The 15,431-nt window shown below is 43.0% G+C and overlaps 1 protein-coding gene across 7 annotated transcripts in view; it reads left to right on the forward strand.

Moving 5' to 3' along the window:
- Positions 1-15,431, forward strand: part of SUDS3 (SDS3 homolog, SIN3A corepressor complex component) — a 207,652-nt gene that overhangs the window by 22,728 nt on the left and 169,493 nt on the right. For 5 of the 7 annotated variants that reach the window (XM_045073754.1, XM_045073756.1, XM_045073758.1 and 2 more), the window contains exons 11-12: positions 6,385-6,469; positions 9,223-9,308. In XM_045073754.1, the coding sequence (XP_044929689.1) occupies positions 6,385-6,469; positions 9,223-9,308 (171 nt within the window). Of the gene's footprint in view, positions 1-6,384; positions 6,470-9,222; positions 12,548-15,431 lie in introns of those variants that run through there. The other 2 variants (XM_045073755.1, XM_045073760.1) reach the window with 2 other exon arrangements.

The following is a 15,431-nucleotide window of genomic DNA, read 5'->3' on the forward strand; positions in this document are numbered from 1 at the left end:
TAACATTTCAAAGTGAATTAGGACAGGGGAGCCTGGCTAGCTCAGTCAGGGGAGCATGTGACTATTGCTTTCAAGGTCAGGAGTTCAAGCCTCATGTTGGGCATAGAGCTTGTGTTTAAAAAAAAAAAAAAAAAACAAAAAACAAAACCAGGGCACCTGGGTGGCTCGGTTGGTTAAGCGGGGCTGCCTTCGGCTCAGGGCATGATCCCAGGGTCCTGGGATCAAGCCCCTGCATCAGGCTCCTTGCTCGGCAGGAAGCCTGCTTCTCCCTCTGCCTCTGCCTGCTGCTCTGTCTACTTGTGTGCTCTCTCCATCTCTCTAATAAGTAATGTCTTTAAAAAAAAAATGAAAAAAAATGTATCAGGAATTATTTGATCGATACTACTCATTCAGTCTCTGAAGGCAGTGTTTCCTGAGCACATGTTCTGATGGGAGCCTTCCTCTCTCCGTGCCATTGGCATAATACTAGAATTGGCAGGCTTCTCTCTTTGGTGCTGCCCCTGTAGACTGAGGCCAGGGCTTATGTCCCTCTCTATCGTAACTCTCCCTTTGCACACTAAAATTGATAGGTGTTCTGTAGAAAAAAACATTTTGTGGTCATATGAGTCTGGGGGAGGACCATGCTAGTTAAAGAGTTTCTTTGCTGTAGGTGCTCTTTGGGTTCTCTGATAGGCTCATGTGTGCTCTATTTCTGTGATGTTGTCAGGTATTACTTATTTGACCCGGGATACCCTTTGTGGTGCTTCATCCTACTATATGAGCATTCCAGGAAACGTACTTGGGGAAATTGAATCTTAAAACCTTACTAGTTTATATAAAAGACAGGTTTGTTTGTTTTTTTTTAACTGCTTTTTGTAAAATTTTAATTCTTAGTTGCATGCGACTATATAGGTATGTTATATTAGGTTTTTAATATGCCGGAAATATTTGAGAATAAAAACACTTTAAAATCTTCAGACCACCAGCGTTTCCATTGGGAAGGAAATGGTCAAGCAATGTTAGACTTAGAAACTCATTTACTTACTCATTCAGCAAACATTACTATCTGCTCTGTAGCCCCAGATTCTGCTAGGTGTTAAGCCACATGTCTTACCTCCTTGTCACAGCTCCTTTATTTCTGACATACTCTTTTATTCATTGTCCCTCTGCAATTTAAGTCATGGTGGACACATTTGCATTTTGGATTTCCGCTTGTTTGTATGGTACATGTTTATCTGGGGTTACTGTGTGCTCTCTTTAATTATCATTTATGATCACTATCATTTTTAATGATCTTTTGAGTTTCAATATGTTAACCCAAAGTTCCAGAATTAGAGTAACGGTTATTTTGAATTGTTTGAGCTTTGTTAAAAAAGAAAAACCCCAAGATTTGTTAGTTTATTACCTTAAAATATTACCCTTCCGAAGTTGGTAGAAATGCTCAGAAATCTAGTCTTCCCTGAAATAAATCCGTTCCCTCAAAATATTTGGTTACAGTTGAGTTAATTACCCAGGAGATGGTGAAGGCTGCCTCTGCCTGTGAGCCTGATCTTAGTGACTTCTGCCCCTCTCATTTGACTATTTCACTTTCTTCAAAAGGGCCTGTGTTGGAGACTTTGCGTATCAGAACAGATCACCACTAGGTGGCAGGCTCTAACAATGCAACACACTGAGGGGGCAAAATAATGTGAAAAATGTTTCTAATAATGAAAACCAAATAACCTTTAAAGATCAAGCCCGCACATAAGAGCCGTCTTCAAAAATGATGAGCTTTATCACTAACGTTTTTACGGATCTGTGAATCTTAAAGCTATGTGATATTTCAGACGAAGTTCATTTTGTAGTTGCGTTGCTTCAGATCTTCTTTCGAAGGCTTAATTTTTAGACTTTGACACTTGTCTTGAGGGTGAAAATGCAGTAGGAGAAAATTTTTGTTTTTCTAAAGAAGGGATCCCTGGTGCCTGGTGTTTCATAATGTAAATAGAGTGGTCATGTTTGCTGTGCTAGATCCCCAGAGCATTAAGAGTGAATTTCGCGGTCTTTCTCGTAGGGGCTGCAGAAATTTTGAAAAGAAGGTCTCTGGGAGCATTTTCCTTTTTTTTTAAATTATTTTTTTAAAAAAATATTTTATTTATTCATTTATTTGAGCGAGAGAGAGAGCACAAGCAAGCAAAGAGAGTGAGGAGGAAGCAGGCTCCCCGCTGAGCAGAGAGCCTGATGCGTGGCTTGATCCCAGGACCCCGAGATCATGACCCGAGCCGAAGGCAGAGGCTTTAACCCACTGAGCCACCCAGGCGCCCCAGCATTTTCCTTTTTCAGTGAGTTTCAAGTTGCATATTGTTGAAGATGGCAGCTGTTGTTTTCATCTGTATTCTATGGTTTTCCTTTTAGCCTTGGGAGTCAGAGTTGATGACACATTGGTGGGAAGGTGTGTCTCTCCTTCCCTGCCACAGATGGAAGGTGTTCATGCGGGTCCCGGCCCACGCTCTGACCAGTGCAGAGCTGGCCTCCTCTCCCACCAGGCTCAACTTGATGTTTCGTCTTAGTGTCCTGTCAGCTGGGAGACTTTCATTCTTCTTTTTTGCCAGTCATGGCCTGTGGCTGAGAGGGCAAGTGAACCGCTTTATGCCCACTCTGGTGGGATGGAGTATTTGTGCGCAGTGGTACTTCTGGCGAAACGTGTTTCATTTAGTTTCAAATGACTTCAGCAAAGTGAGTGTGATTCAGGCTTCCCGTCTTGGCATGAACACTTACCAAGCTACATTTCATTTTGAAAGATAAGCATCTTCTCTTTATCTTGGTCTGGTAGTACTTTTAAGGCATTTTATGTCCTGCTGTAAGTTTTCCTCGCATTTTGATTTGGACTAATGACCCTTCTTAGAAAGTACCAGTAAAGTAGCTGATATTTTAAAATAACTAACTAGCTGATGGTGCTGGCAGACTAGTTTCTCTCTCCTCACTTTAAATCTTGGGCTGTTAATATGAATTAGGAATGAACCCCCCCACCCCCCACTTCTTCCAGCCTTCAACTGACAAAGACTGTTAAATGGTGAATATTTACAACTGGCATTGGGACCCTTTGAGGTTCCAGAGCTTTAACATGGTATTCAGTTTTTTTGGGGAAATGAAACATTAATATCAGGATTCCCAGTAGGAAACAAAATTAAATTAATCCTACCCCCTCCTTTTTGACCCACCTTTTGAAGAAATTGCTTTCTTCCATAATAGTACTACTGTTGATTCTAGTTCATTGGGTTTAATAGTGGAAGCAAAGCTCTAAGAGCTCATTTGTCGGGATTCCCAGGTCAGGGTTTCCATTAGTAATAAGGTAATAAAGTCAGTTCGATTTTTGTGGCTTGTTCTCTGAGGCTATTTAAAGGTTTTTTCTTTCATCTGAGATGAGTTGCAGCTTCTAAAATGGGTTAATTGGCAAAAGTGATAATGTACATTTTTAGTTCTATTGTTGGTGCTTTTTAATAGTTTTTATGTCTATAGTTATTTTAAATTCTCTCCCCCTCTTTTATTAGTCTTTAGCAATTAACAAGTAAATTTGTATGTGAGGGTCGACCTATACGTTTTAGTTTCATCTTGAAAATATGAGTGCTAATTTCTGAGGATTTTTTTTTCTTCTTCCAGAGAATTCAGTTAGTTGAATAGATTTGGTATCCAGGGATAACCCGTATTCCCTAAGACTGTTGTGTGGTGCGTGAGACTCTGGTTCAGGGGGATCTGGGAATCCATTGGCTTGGAAGTGGGGTGCTTTGGGAAACACATAGGCCAGCTCTGCTCTGGAGCAGATGGTGACCAATGGTGGACATTCAAGCTACCACCATTTGGTTACCCCAAAGCAGGCAGATTGGGGAGGTGGCCAGATGCTCAGGTCCCAGAGGACTTCTGGGGTTGGGGGGTGGTTATAGATGAGATCTCATTGTTTACTTCCGGTATTCATTTTAAGGTCAGCCCGAGGTGTTGGGGTTTGAGTTCTGCACACATCTGAAGTAAAATGCAGCGCATCTCCTGAGAGTTGTTTGACTAGTCTCCCAGAGTTAACTGTTGTCCTTGAAGACATTAAGATGTTAATTTTAACATGAGGTATTATCTTTACCCGTCTTTGTTATTTAGGTATTTTTCAGAACCATGACTTACTTAGTTTTTAATATGAGTAATACCTTAATTCAGAGAAAAGAAAGCCATTCAATAGAAAGAATACTGTTCTTAATTTATATTTCCTATTTCTGTAAAGTTGTAATACATGTTTTATTATACATCTTAACTACATAACTTTACCCAATTTTTTCTGTGTGTGTGATACACACATAACATGCATATGTTTTTTTACAAGCACAGGAACGTAATGGGCATAGATTTCCCTCCTCTACTTAACAGTATACTGAGCATGTTTCCAAACGAGTAACATACTCCTTTACCACACTGTGATCTTTCATTATTAAAGTATTTGGGAAATACTTTCAGAATGACGTGAGACTACATGCATGCTTTTTGTCTTTTTCTCTTTAACCACTCTAATCCCCATAGAATAACTTCAGATGTTCTCCTGCTTTGTAATTTTACTCGAACCATCACTTGAGATGTTAGTGTTTACATAAGAAAGTTGGCTTAGATGTGGGAGGGAAACTGGAATGTTTGAGTCACGCTGTGAACTAATTCAGCCTTTCCTCCTGCACTGTATATTTCAGACCTTGCGATATTACATATTTAGCATAATGAAAGTCCCCTGACCCAGTTTACCAACTGATCTCTGGCCAAAAGCAACTTTAAAGCTGAGTCTAACCCAATCTCGCTGTTCTAATTGCATTTATGATTCGATTTCTTTTAACAGTATTTTCAGGAAGTAAATTGAGTTGGAAACCTGGGTTTTCAGCTCCTAAGTAGCAGGTTAAAGAGTGCTTAGAACCTAGATTGGAAAAAGCTCATTGTGGGAGTGAAGTACATCACTTTTCTGTGATGTCCTGGCAGTAGATTATTTCATTACACCAGCAAAACAGTCTGCCTTTTCCCCCACAGAAATAATGATAAAATGCAGTACTTTGCTGGGAGATGCATTTTGGTAGAATTTACATGAGTTAGTGGGTCTGTTTAGCTAGATCTGTGCAGCCAGAATGAACCAGAGGTTATGTTCTTGCCTGACTGCGGCTGGCCTCGGCCAGGGCTGCCAGCAGCAGCTCAGCTCCTGTTTCCAGCTCTTGCAATCCAGCAGCTGCTCCTTCATCCTGTGGCAGCTGCTGTTGTCTCGTTTGGGCTTTGGGCCTGGCTTCCTCACTTTGAACCTCGGCCTTATCCCTGAGCTTGTAGCAGTTGAAGGTGATCCTGTGCTACAGGCCAAGAGGATGGCTACTGGTGCTGAAACGGAGTGCCTGTCTGGTCTGCTCCATGCAAGGCAGCTCTCCCGACTGGCTAGGCCAAATCAGAGCCCCTGTGGTGCACACCCTGCTGCTCTGATCCTTGCCCGGTTAGTGCTCCCTGAGTATCCTGGTGTGATACTCAGTGTTCTTCTCTGCTGCTGTATTTGAAGCTGTGTGATCGCAGGGACCTTGTGGTCCTGTTCCCTGTCCACTTCCAACCTCCAGCATCCTCAGTGCTGCACAGTAAGTGATTAATGCGTATTTGCTTAATGAGTGACCAGAGAAAGAGTTGAATTTGGCCTACCTTAGTGTGCATGACTTAATTTGGACATATTGAAAATAAATATGAGATCCGTTGTTCAAACCCTTCTATTTATTTTGTCCACTCAAGTTTCTTCAGTGTTTTGGGGTGGGTGAAAAGCGGGAACAAGTTTTATTTTGAAAAATTGTAATTTACTTTTTGATTGAATTGTGGTATATAGTCCAAATAAAAAGTAAATATGGAGTTAGCTTCCCAGCTTTTCCCCTGCCTTCTATTTCCCTCTGCAGAGGGACCAAGGAATATATGCTTTAGATTAGGAGGAGGTGACGAGGTCATCTGATCAATGAAGGATGGAGGCCTTCAAACTAAATCTGAAATCCACACTCTTCCTCAAATGTAAATTAAGACTCTTAATTATATTCTTTGTTGCAGTGTTTTTCTTTCCTTCCCTTTTTTCTTTCTTTTTAAAAACTGGTGCCGTTAATAATACTGTATTATTGATTTAGAATTTGTTAAGAGCATAGCTCTTATGCATAGTGTTCTTTCTACAAAAGAAAAAACAACAACAAATAATTCTGAAGAGGGCAGGAGGAAATTTTGGGAGCAGATGGATATGTTCATTGTGGTAATGATTTCACGGGTGTATATACTTATCCCTAGACTCATTGAGTTATAAATTAAAGATGTATGGCTTTTTTTTTTTTTTTTTTTTTGTGTGTCAGTCTTAACCTTGATAAAGTGGCTAAACACATACATAAACTTGTGTCATGTTTTTGGCAGGTACCACAAGAGCCAAGCCATCTATCTGGAGTCAAAGGACAACCAGAAGCTGAGCTGTGTGATCAGCTCTGTTGGAGCCAATGAGGTAGGGGCTGAACTCCCTGCCCCCGCAGGAGAGCAAAGTGTACTAAAAAAAAAAAAGTGAGAGCAAAACTGTAGTGCAGGTGCCACCAAGAACGTACAGTGGGATCATGTGTCATATGTGGGTTAGGATCTCAGTCAGCACTTCCCGGCAGAAATTGCACAGAGACAAAAAAAATCCCTGAAAACCCCTTACTCTGCTTGACTACCAACATAATGTGGATTTGTATGTTCCTGGTGGTATTGGTGAACTCCAAGTATAGTAATTGAGTCGGGAGCCACTGAGGGAGACTACAGGAAAGAACAGAAGGCAAGTCTGTGTGGTATCTGTGTGTTCAGATCCTGCTGCTTTGTAAGATCACCGTGTACATGGAACTCGCTTGTGGAGCAAACTCCATCTTTGTTATTTCTCTAGAGCTTTTGTGTGTACTAAGAGATTTGCTTTGTGCTGTGAGGATTTAATGACACACCTGGCTCAGGGTGGGCACTCAGTAAGTGCTCAATAAATGCATGCTGGCTAGATCTGAGCTCTACAGTGCTCCTTGTCTGCTGTCTTTACAATCTGGCACGTCCTATTGTGCCTCTCTCTCAGCAGTGAGCTGCTAGGCTCTGGCCCTCAGGTATTGGTTTCCTGGAGTCTCTCCTGTAGGGTAGTGACTGGTTCTAAAGTTAGCTCAGAAGGTTATGCTCCAGGATAGGATGACTGGCGAGTGAGTTCTCCGACAGGCCCTTCGTTAGGGGGAATGTCAGCAGTGTATAACTTGTATTGTTAGGAGTTTTAAAAAAGTTTAAAACTTTAATAGCTTGATTGGCTTGATCTGTTATCAGTCCACAAATGTCTGCAAAGAAATTGATTTTTATGTGTCTCCCCTCTGTAACTTATTCATGCCAGTGCACAGTAAATCTAATGAAACTGGATTATGAAATAACTTAAGCCTCTTCCATTCTCCTAGCTTCCTGAATTGAAAATGCCCTCAAATGTGACTAGTTTGCAAAATGATTGTTTACTCAGAAGTTAGGGAGAGCCTTCCAGATAAATGAATGTCCTTTCTCTGTGGGTTTGGGGTCTGTGAGTCACCCCAAGCCAAGTCAGGAGCAGAGCAGGATCTGATGGAGGGACCCGCTGTTAGTCAGCAAGAGCTGTTGTCACTTCACGGCAGAGCCCTTGTGCCTGGCCTCATCCTCCTTGGTGACACCTCAAGATTTTTCAGGAAAAATAGAAATGCAAGTTATATTTTTTTTGTCTCTGTTGAAGATTGTCATCCTTTGACATAACAGAGTGTCAAGGAGGTCTGACAAGAAAACGGTGACACTGAGACATGTCACCTGGAGGAGAGAGGCCTCAGTGCACCCGAGGCATGCGACTCTGGTAAAGGGAATATATTTCTCACTTCTTGGAAGTATTCCAGCTGATTTTTCAGGTCAAATCCTAAGTGACCCTGGAGCCAGTTGGCCTTGGCATAACCTGACTCCAGGGACATTTGTTGGGTGAGTCTGAGGCTATTGGTGACTCCCCATTTCAGCCCTTCTTGTGGTCATTTTCAGTTTAAAGTGCTTCTGCGAGGTCCTTAGAGGCTCAGCTTCCTTCACATGAGGTCTTTATTTTTAAACCGCTGTATTTGACTTTGAAGTCTCTCTGTTGCTAAATAATCACATTAAAGGAATTGAAACGAGACTTAGAACACACACTTTCAAAACCTGAGAATTGAATGGGGGAGGGAGCAGATAGGTCTGTAGACGTCTACTTGCATATGTGGGTGAGATGCAGAACTTCAAAGAATCGTGCTTCTGGCCCCATCTGTTGGCACATTAATTAAACGGACGAGGAACAGGTGAGAAGAGTCAGGGCCAAGTTAGTGGATAAGAGCAAGCAAGGGGTTTTGAGAGCAGGCACCAGAATTCACATTGGACAAGTTGACTTAGCCTTCCTCTTCCATAAAATGGGGTGAGGACAGTACATTGTAGGGTGGTTCTGAAGATGAGAAAGCTGAGGTGTGACTGAGCTGAGGTGTGACCAGTGTCCGGTGACCGAGGAGGAGACTGCTTCCCACTTCCCAGTCCTGGCCACAGGGATGACACTTGCTGAGTGCCCTGCTCTGGCGGTCCTGCTGCTGGCAGAGTTCATTCTCCATTCTGTGCAAGAATGCATCTGCCCTGTGAAATGTCAGACATCTGATACCATCTGTGGGAAAAGGATATGGTCAGGGGGGAAGGGCTGTCTTAAGCTAATTTAGCCTTCTGATGCTCCTAATTGGGCCTTCGCTCACTCATGGGCCTTTTTTTTTCCTTGTTATTTTTTTCCCTTCCTTTTCTGCCATGACCATTAGCCTTAATTGCCAGGAAACCAGAGTAGTGAAAGACTATGATATGGAAGTCCCTTGAGGCAAGGAAAATATTTCCAAACTTGATTGCAAGTTTATATTCATGAATGCATGTGTTTTGAATGTCGATGGTGCTGTAATCAAACCAAATAAAAGAATGTCCTTAAGATAAGGCAAGAATAGAACCTGAGATCATGGTGCCCTCCATTTACATAATCAGAGGTGTGAGAGAGGGAGAAGGAAGGAGAAAGGTCCCGGGCTGACGCCTGCCCTATGCTAAGTGGTTCCTGACGGGTGGCGGGGTGCAGCCTGAGAGGAGGTTGCCGCGGTTCCGCCCACACCTCATGCTGGCAGATGTTTGGATGCCCTGGAAGACTTTGTCCTCAGTATTCACTCTAGCCGCTCTCATCCGGTTCCCTTTCCTTCTCCCCTGCAGATCTGGGTGCGGAAGACAAGTGACAGCACCAAGATGAGGATTTACTTGGGCCAGCTTCAGCGCGGGCTCTTTGTGATCCGCCGGAGGTCAGCGGCTTGACTTTTCTACAGTGTTCTTCCCTTGACCTTTTTTCTGGAGTGGTTTTTCGTTTTGTTTTCTTCCAAATAGAAAGTTTTTAACCCGGGAATTGCTCCTTGGCCTTGGAAACTGGGGAGCGCTGCTGTGGATTCTGCGAGGCACTGTGGTGGCAGCCACTTCCGTCTTTGCGTTGCTCCTTCCTGCCTCGACCTCTTCCGGCCAGCCGTCATCGTGAACTCTTGCTTTGGGGAGTGTTGCGAGTTCGATTTACTCATTTCTTTGTGGGATTTTTTGCTTATACTTTGTCTTTTTTTTTTTTTAAGCCTCCTTTGAGTTTGAAGGGATATCTTTTTTTTAATTGACTTTAGGTCTTTCTACCAGGAAGTGGTACACTCTACATTGCATTTTCATGTTTTGAATCTAATTAGTGGATCACGTAGCTCTTTCCCTTGTCGAGCCCAATTCACTGCTTCCCCAGAAGCGTGGGGCAGAGGTCCTAGCAGAAGGAGATTAATTCTCCTGGCTCTCAGCCTTCTCTGAGAAATAAATGCCTTGTGTAACATCTGGCGTATGCCATCCATTCCACTGGCTGAGCGACAGAGAAATTTGCCTGGGTGGCTACGTGCACTGAAGTAAATGGGGTTGGGGGGAGGGGGGCATCTCAGGCACAAATGTGCTGAAGGTACCGCATTTGAAATGTTATTTAATGCAAGTGGTTTATGCAGACACATTTGTTCTAGCTCAAGCTGGAGCAAGTGGTCATTTCAGAAGTTTTTATTTCTAATTCATTTGTTTCCTGCCCCTAAGGAGATGAAGTACCTCGTGCCGACCAATTATCTGGGTTATCTGTTGTAGGTGGGGAGGGGAAACTGACTGGGCAGTCATCAGTTATCTGTAAACTCTCACTCATAATTCCATTTGCACACTCTTGTCACTGATGCCGTTACTGCACACGGACTGTTTCCAGCCTGTGGAGCCTTGTCGGCACCCCCAGCCTCCCAGGAGGTCTGGCCCAGGCTGAAGACAAAGGAAGCTCTGCTGTGGCTGCCACTCACCAGAGGAATCCTGGGGGCAACAACCTTCCCCACACTCCTTGCCTTCTGCTCCTCATTTCCAGCCTTGGAGAGATGGTTCACTGGCAGATGGGCCTTTCTGGTTCATAGCTGCCACCATAGGGTATTTAAGGAATTTGGGGTTAGAGCAACGGTTAGCTTCTCTGTGGGAAATTAGTAGACCTTATGCATCCTAGGAAATCTTGGTGTGTCGTGCCCTTGGTCTCAGGTGATTATCTTTGTGTCATTTCTTGATATATGCACCCAAAAGCTAGTCGGGGGCCGTGATGACAAGCGAAATCACCCTGTAAGTCCTGGCTTCAGTAGAGACCAAACCTTACTGACTCAGTAGAGGCGTGTACAGATTTGTTTTTGTTTTAATTTATAACGCATTCCCCCCGCCCCCATGTTGGAGTCTCCTTTAGAGAATAAGGTAAATGATGCGTGTTTGTTTAGAGTTGCCTGGGTGTTCTGTGCTTCTCTGCCGCAGCCCCCATGATGATGATTATTGGAGTGAACCAAGTCCACAGTAAACAGGGCCTTCATCTTTCCTTTCTTCTTGACAGCCTTTGCTCTGCGGGAGGGTCTCTGTTGCTTGCATTGTCCCTGTGGTGTGTGTAACATCCCATAAAAGCAGGCAGCTGTCTGTTCTCCACTAGTGCCCTGTGATGGAAATTTAGTTACAGTATGTGTGGTCATCAGAGTTTGTTTTTGTCTTTTTGAATGATTGTCTTACTTGGCTTCCTAGCAGTACACCAAAGTTTGTTTTTTTTGGAAAAGCTTGTGTTGATAACTACCGGAGATTTCAGCATCAAAGCAACAAGTTGTCTTTTTTTTTCCTTGCCTTTTCTGGTGGCACATTTGTGCTTTTGTGAAGTAACTGTTCATTGGAAGACCAGAGAATGGGCACTTTGGCTTCTTCTCTGGCCTTGGCTACATCACTGCCTTCTGGTCCTCAGTATCCTCACAATCCTTAAATCATGTCTGTGGGAATGGGCACAGTGGGGAATAGACTTGAGACATAGCACAGTAAATTGTACTCCTTATCCCAGAAGATTGAGTTTTTTATTTTATCACTCCAGAGATGAAAAGCCAGCAGTTCAGCCCCTCTGGCAGGCCTCTGTGGTGACCAGGGGTAGCAGAGCCCCCTTGTTTAGGAGGTGGAGGTGCTTGTGATGGGCAAAAACAGATTTTGAGCTTCCTGGACTAACAAGGGGCTGGCTTTTAGCCCAGGTGGCCATTCTTATTACAGAAGGTCTTTCTTTCTCACCAGACCGTAGGGTACCATGTGCATCCCCAAATTCAAACTTTCCTGCACATAAGACTTGAGAAAATGTTGGTCTAGACAACTCTTATGAAGAACCTGTACATGGTGTTAATCTGATCAAGAAATTGCACTTGGGTTATTCTGATCAAGAACCTATTTGTGTTTTGTTCAAGGCACCTACATTGGTATTATACACAGTGTTTGCTATGGATGTGTCACAGTATTTATTTTACCTCCGCTTGGGGGCATTGTGTTGCCTTCCCTACCCTCTGACTCCCTCTCTTCCAAAGCCAGTGTCCTCTTGAACTATTTCCAGATTTCTGTAGCCATACCAAAGCTAGGATGTTTTCATTTGTTTGGATACCGGTGTTTATGGATATCTAACTACCTAACTTTTTTTTTTTTCTTTGAACTTCAAACTGGGTCCAGTATAAGATCCCAGAGGCTGATCTGCAAATCAAGCTACTTACTTTTGTTTGTGTGTGAGACCCTGTGTTCAGGATTGGGCGACTTTTCTAAGAGAAATATTGGGGGTGGGGTGGGGTGGGGTTGGGGTGGGGTTGGTTTCTTTTTTTTTTACCTGATTTTGGGGATGGAGGGGAATCCTATTTTTTACAGTATATTTGTTTTTTCATTAACATTTCCTTTTAGCCTTGAATTTTTACTAAATTTCCTCCTGACTTAAAAATCTTGTTTCTAATCTGGGAATTTGAAATCTTGGTACTTAATGTTACACCAATTTTTCCAAAGAGTTCAAACCAATTTAATATCAGTACATGGTAAAAATTTGCAGCCATTTCAAGCAGCTGGTGGGCTTTTTATATATCATCATTAACTGGTATCATTAAATGTTCTGAGAGGTGAATGTAAAATGTAAAAAGTATAGGTTTTTTTTTTTAATAACAATAAACTTTCAAAGAGAAAACCAGCATGTAGTCTGTGTTATATCCATTGACTTGATAAATGATTGAAATTTCTTTAAGTCCCCCCGCCCCCCCGCCAATTGTGGGGAAAGGAAATCAGGAAAGGGGGAGGGATATGCTAGATATTTGCTTATTATGAAGAGTAAGTTAAGGAATGATGTCAGAGACAGGCTCTCAGTTTTGTAAAGAGCAGTCTAGGAGTGTTGACCCATAAATGTGGTGTACTCTTTCCTTGTTGGTGAAGATAAAACAATCTCATTAAAAATGGAGTCAATAAAATTGACCTTAGATGGGAAGAACCTTAAGGTAAACTCGTGTGATTGAGGAGGATATTGTCATTCGGTACTCTAGAGCACTACCTCCCAATTTAAAAAAAAAAAAAAAGAAAAAGAAAAAAGCTGGTATTTCTACAGCTCCGTGGTAGGTAAACTGAGGAGGCTGCTTGCTGCCACAGGTGACTGACCTGGTGTGCTCACGACCCGAGTGTGGCATGCCCATCAGGAAGGGCTGCTCTGTGCTTTGGATGTTGGAGAAGGCAGTCACTGTTTAACTTTTTTTTAATTATTATTATTAACATAAATGTTTGTTCAGAAGAGTGTTCAATTTCTTTTTTTTAAATTTTATTTATTTGACAGAGATCACAAGTAGGCAGAGAGGCAGGCAGAGAGAGAGGAGGAAGGAGGCTTCCCACTGGGCAGGGAGCCCAATGTGGGGCTCGATCTCAGGACCCTGGGATCATGACCCAAGCTGAAGGCAGAAGCCTTAACCCACTGAGCCACCCAGGCACCCCATCAAATCTTAATTATAGAAATTGAGTTTCCTGTTTCCTCAAAGTGGGTATGTCCATGTTGACCATATCACCTAGATTAGGAAAGAGGACAGCCAGCTCCCGCAGTCCCAAGCAGACTTCTTTCTGGTTGCTATTCCTCACTAATGGCTAGCCTGACAAGTTTTCTGTATTTTAATTACCTTGAATTGCTGGGTCCTTCCATAGTAGTTTGGAAGAGCCAAGTCCCTGGTGGAGGCTAGGAGCTGGCCAGGGACTTGAGAGCTGGTAACAGAGGATGTGGCAAAATGAGGGAGGGGAAAACCTTTCAGGTAAACCCTGTTTCCCTCCTGCTTGTCGCCAAGGCAAATGGAACTTGCCCTTCATATTAATATCTGCCTTCTCGTGAGTTTTTTGTGTATGTCAAGCACTATGCTAAACCCTTCAGGCGTTCTTTCATTTAATCTTTGTAATGATCCGAGTACTAATACTCTCAATATATTAATGTAATGTCGATATATTAGGTAACATAGTCATTCTGAGACTGACTTAATTTTCCCATGAAACTCCGAGCCCAGCACTGTGCCTAGTCATAGTATGTGCTCGGTAAATGTTGTCCAATAATGTCAAGTGATCAGAGGAGGAAACAGATTCCTTCAGTCACAGAAAATGGTTCAGTAATTTCTCCAAGGTCACACACTGAGTTGCAGAGTCCCAGATCTTTCAGAGTCCAAGCCAGGGTTCCTAACGATTATACCGTGCAGTCTGTTCCCAGCCCCCTTTGTTAAAATTGCATTCGGCATTTCCACCTTTCTTCAGCCCTTCCCTTGGAGTATGTTTTTTTATCTCCTCTCCCCTCTTACAGAATCAGAGAGAGCAAATTTTAGAGGTAAAAACACTTATGATTTGCTAGGACCCTTTCCCCTGCTGCATGACTCTGGGCTTCTCCCTTGGTAATGGAACTAAGAGTCCGGTTGCTTGCCAAGAGGCTGCTTTCTTCTGAAACAGCACGGGCAGGAGTGCCACAGTTCTAAAACCAAGGAACCATTTAGAATGTGAAGAGTGTGCTGTCTTGATGGAGCTAACTTGATCTAATAAGCAACGTGAGAGCCTTTGGAGGAAAACCTGTGTCTTAACTGTGCCTCCCCAACCCCCAGGATCACTTTCTTCCTGCCTGCCTTTCTTGTCATCTCTAAGGTGGGAGGGGTAGGAGCCATTGAACTGGTTTCTAAAAATGTAGATGGAGAACAGCTATCCTACATCTGACTGGTTGCTCTCTGCATGTCGGTGGACATATTCATGTCGTCTCCTGCAGTAGAGTCACTGAATGACAGAACAGACCAGTTCAATGTCACCTGCTTTAGACTGCGTGCTCAGCTCCACCCAGCAACCTGCATAACAACCGAACCCAGGGTTTGCAGTCTTTGGAGAGAGGCAGGAATGAAAGCTATTGCTGGTCTCTTCCACTTCCACAAATCCATTTGGGTAAAGCTGAGCACCTTTCCTCCTCTTAAAAAGGAAACAGTAGATGGAGTGCATTAGAGACATGGGCATCAGCTTACTCTCTTTGGACATAATAATATGGTGAGAAATATATTAGCTTTAGGAATTTTAGTGTTTACTAAACACTAGGTATTTTTGTGAATAACTATGATTATTAAGACCAAAAGATATGTACGTTCAGGAGAATCCCTAGGGGAGTGAGGGTGATAAGATCCAGTGTAGGTACCTAGACACTTAATCCCTTTCCCCATTTTCCCTAATCTGTGTTTGCTCAATTCTCTGAAAGATACAGATCTATAAAATAACAAAATTCACTTTACTGATATGACAAGACCAATAATCAGAATCTGAAAGATTCTCTCCCCTGTTTCTCAGAAGCTAGAGACTCAGCAGATGCTTCCCCCGTCTGTTGGCATTACCTGTCTGCCTGCTGATGGTGTGAGTGGGTGTGGGTGTTCCAGAACCCTCTAAGAAAGTATTACCCACAGGGAATAAGGTCCTGAAGGGGGGAGGACAACAGTCTCAGGTTGGCAAGTCCCTGCAGATAGTCAAGAATCACTTATAATTCAACGTTGACTATTTGATAAGTATTTGAGTTTTTACTGAGATGTAATGTGGCA

The sequence above is a fragment of the Mustela putorius genome, unplaced genomic scaffold, assembly GCF_011764305.1.
Source record: "Mustela putorius furo isolate JIRA1106 unplaced genomic scaffold, ASM1176430v1.1 tig00537248_pilon_pilon_pilon, whole genome shotgun sequence".
NCBI classification, from domain to species: domain Eukaryota; kingdom Metazoa; phylum Chordata; class Mammalia; order Carnivora; family Mustelidae; genus Mustela; species Mustela putorius.